The sequence below is a fragment of the Lemur catta genome, chromosome 6 (genome assembly GCF_020740605.2).
Source record: "Lemur catta isolate mLemCat1 chromosome 6, mLemCat1.pri, whole genome shotgun sequence".
In the NCBI taxonomy this organism is placed as follows: domain Eukaryota; kingdom Metazoa; phylum Chordata; class Mammalia; order Primates; family Lemuridae; genus Lemur; species Lemur catta.
The window spans coordinates 59,027,314-59,031,028 of NC_059133.1; the positions used below are offsets into that span (position 1 = coordinate 59,027,314).

At 44.6% G+C, this 3,715-nt stretch overlaps 1 protein-coding gene across 1 annotated transcript; it reads left to right on the plus strand.

The window, feature by feature from the left end:
* The first annotated feature begins 1,308 nt into the window (after nucleotides 1-1,308).
* LALBA (lactalbumin alpha) lies at nucleotides 1,309-3,281 on the plus strand. The gene is made up of 4 exons (XM_045555058.1): nucleotides 1,309-1,441; nucleotides 1,754-1,912; nucleotides 2,404-2,479; nucleotides 2,995-3,281. Exons 1-4 carry the CDS (start codon nucleotides 1,309-1,311, stop codon nucleotides 3,053-3,055), a joined length of 429 nt encoding a protein of 142 aa, XP_045411014.1. The 3' UTR covers nucleotides 3,056-3,281.
* The last annotated feature ends 434 nt before the right edge of the window (nucleotides 3,282-3,715 follow it).

Consider the following 3,715-nt stretch of genomic DNA (forward strand, 5'->3'; position numbering starts at 1 on the left):
TGTATCTCTCTGCAATCAGGACTTCCTGCTCATCCCTCTTAGCACAGCGAGATCCTCCACACTAGTTTCACTTGTGCCACTTCATATACTGGTTACCCATGGTATAGAAGACAGATTAAACTGAAAAGAATTTTCCCCAAGTCAGAAGACATATATGAGATAACAGTATGGAAGATCTTCAGTTAGTAAGTCTTAAATAGTTTGATTGGGATGAATACAGCCTGAAATGTAAGAAATCAGGTTTAGATATTGGAATAAAGAGGGTGAGCCCTGGCTCGAAGGAGGCTAACAGGTATTGGCACCATGACATGAAGCTTGATGCCAGCGAATTAACGGAATTATTCAGAACTAGTACCCTCAACTCTACTTGTTCAGGGGCATTGACCTTCGAGTTCAGAGCCAGAAACCTGTTTTATAAACTCCAGATACCGCCAGTCTTAAGGTGCTTTAAGTCCAATCTTCCCACTGGCTTAGGTCACCCTCTTTACAACTTTGTGGCAAACTGTGAGGCCGTCTAAAAATTCTTCTACTAATGAACAGATATAGCACAAGTTATTAGTCTTGGATTTACACAATGTCTTAATTCTACTGTAGTATCTGGTTATTGATGGTAGGGGTGGTTGGGGTTGGGGAACCTGATAACAGGTCATAGGACAGCTAGATACCTTCATACAGGCTTTTCGAATTGCCCATTTTCGTGAAGTGGGAAGTCTAGGGATCATATGATATCTGATTCTCATAGTCTACATCTCCATATTCTATCCCCATCTCTGAGCCCTCAGCCATGAACCCCCGTATCAAGGGACTCTTTCTGGGCTTTGTTCCATGGCTGGGTTGGCTGGACAAGTGCCAGCCCTGATCCTGGAACTATGGCAGGTGATACACTCCCTTTCCACATTCTGTATTTCCCTTTCTAGGGGAAAAGGGGGAATTGGCCATGGACCCTTATTGTATTTTCTGATTGCCTTATTTGTATTGCCCCTGAGGCCTCCTTTGTTCCTAAAGTAGCTGGGGACATGTTTCTTCCTAGAACCAACCCTATAAGAAACATAGGGGTAAACAAAGCCAAATGGGAAACAGGATCATGCTTAGAACTCTTTCTGGGTAGAGAACAATTGGGGGAGGGGAAGGAAAAGTAGGGTGAATTACGGAAGGAAGCTGGCAGGCTCAATGTTTCTGTCTTGGCATCACCAGTCTCTCTTCATCCACTTCCTGGATATAGGGCCAGGGCCCCTGAGGCTTTCTGCATGAATAAAAGGAGGTGAAGCTGAGTGGTACTCCCATTCCATGTTCTTGGGGGCAGCCAAAATGATATCCTTTGTCCCTTTGCTCCTAGCGGCCATCCTGTTCCCTGCCATACAGGCTGTTCAGTTCACGAAATGTGAGATGTTCCATCTCCTGAAGGACATGAATGGCTATAGAGATTTCACTTTGCCTGAATGTAAGTTCCCTGCACCCTTGTTTCTTCCCATTCCTCATTTGCTTCTTTCCTCCATCCTCCTTTTCTTCCCTTTCTCTCCTCCACTTTCACTTAATTATCTAATCATTTCTTATCTTCTTGGCTCATATGTGTACTCTTTCATTCCATTTATTCTCCTATCCTTCCTTTCTCCCATTGTCTGATCATTTTTGGAACTTTTTTTCTTAATTCAAGATACTCTGTGCTTTGCCATCTCTGGAGATTGGATAGAAAGCATTTTTCTGCTCCTCAATTATGCTGATCCTGGACATCTCTTTTTCATCTTTCCTTCAGTGATATGTACTCTATTTCATGCCAGTGCGTATGACACACAAGCTATAGTCGAAAATGAGAGAAGCACAGAATATGGACTCTTCCAGATCAGTAATAAGCACTGGTGTAGAAGCGACCAGATCCCTGAGTCAAGGAACATCTGTGGCATCTCCTGTGACAGTGAGTAGCTTCTATAACCCTGTTTCTCTGGTTTTCTGGAACCTGCCCCTGGGGTAATCTCCCTTTTGGTGTCAAGCACATGTCTGGGTTCACTGCCTTGGTTGGACTCCACAAAAATTGTGGGACTTGAATTAACAGTGCTGAGTAAGAAGCTATTTAGATTTTTCATGATCACCAAATCCCCAAACTGTGCCCTGAGGTTCAGGGGTAAACTATTTGAGCTGTCTGAGAGTCTTGAAGCCTGATATTCTGCATTTTTGGATGCAGATGATTCCTCCAAAGATGTACCAGGAAGTCCCTGGGCTAAGACCAAGCTAAGATCCAGGGGAAGACATTACTGTGTTGGTCTTTTCATATAGAAAGACAATAGACTTTGAGTTGAGAGAAGAACCAGACCCACTGGGTCCAGGGAACAGGGGAACTCATTAACTAATTACCTTTATGTATAATACTTCTTACCTCTCTAATTCTTTCTGTGCCACTCCTGCCAGAGTTCCTGGATGATGACCTTACTGATGACATAATGTGTGCCAAGAAGATCCTGGACATTAAAGGAATTGACTACTGGTAATTTTCATTCTATTTTCTACTTCCCCTTCCCCATGTCCTTCCCCCCATTATGCCAGTACCACCTTCCTCTCTCTCTAGCTCTTGATCACTTAATCTTGACTGTAGGCTCCAAAACAAAACTCATCTAGCAGACTCAGATTTACATTTTTAAGCCTCCTGTGCTCCATTCCTGTGTGGCAACTTCCCTAATGAGGGATTTGCTAATGGAGGGCTGGGACCCAGGCCTTCCCTCACCTGGTCTTGGGCTTCTAATTCCACTTGTTCAGTCCTATACCCTGAAGTAAGCTCTTGATATCATTGCTCATCTTTTCTAGCCCTACAATTTTCTTGGATTATTTTTTTAGGCGCTAACCCACTATGTGGCTTAGTGTCCCTTGTTATCTGGCTAGGAAAGTCTTTCTGTAATTCTCATTCACACTCTTCCACCTCAGCCCTCCTGGGGATGAAGCTAGATGGAAGTTCAAGCTAAGATCCAGTCAACCAACTCACCTTGTCCCCTTCTCCATTGTCAGGTTGGCCCATAAACCACTCTGCACTGATAAGCTGGAACAATGGAACTGCGAGAAGTTGTGAGCGTCCGCTATCCTCGCCACTCCTGCCCTCTCTATGCTCCTGGAACTCCTTTCCCTAACGCTACCTCACTTTGCTTCTTTCTACCCTCCCGATGCTGTCTCTGAGCCCTGGGCCCTGCAGTGACACCACTGGACTCTTGAGAGCTACTCTCCAGGGATGCATGACTGGTGCACTGCACTTCAGACCTTTGATTAGTGCCCCTGATGGCACTTTCACTACAGCAATAGATTCCACCTGTGTCCTCAATAAAGGGCCTTATTTGAAGTCGCTGGCTTTATTTTCTTTCTGGAGGGAAGGGGAGGAAGAAGGGTGAATGGGTGGACACTGAGCTATAGGTTGTAGCCACCTTCTGTCTCCACTAAAGAAGGAGCAGGCTGAACTTGCAACAGAAAGATATGGGTTACTTTCTGTACCAATTCAACAAACTTTATTGATCACCTTGTATAGTCAAAGAACTATAAAAGGGTCGGGCGCGGTGGCTCATGCCTGTAATCCTAGCACTCTGGGAGGCCGAGGCAGGAGGATTGCTGGAGGTCAGGAGTTCAAGACCAACCTGAGCAAGAGTGAGACCCCATCTCTACAAAAATAGAAAGAAATTATATGGACAGCTAAAATATATATACATATAGAAAAATTAGCCGGGCATGGTGGTGCATACCT

Excerpts from the sequence above, each read along its gene's own strand:
- LALBA (XM_045555058.1), top strand. The coding sequence starts at position 1,309 with ATGATATCCTTTGTCCCTTTGCTCCTAGCGGCCATCCTGTTCCCTGCC. Across the intron at positions 1,442-1,753 it reads AGATTTCACTTTGCCTGAAT|TGATATGTACTCTATTTCAT; the intron begins GTAAGTTCCCTG and ends TCTTTCCTTCAG. Across the intron at positions 2,480-2,994 it reads ATTAAAGGAATTGACTACTG|GTTGGCCCATAAACCACTCT; the intron begins GTAATTTTCATT and ends CTCCATTGTCAG.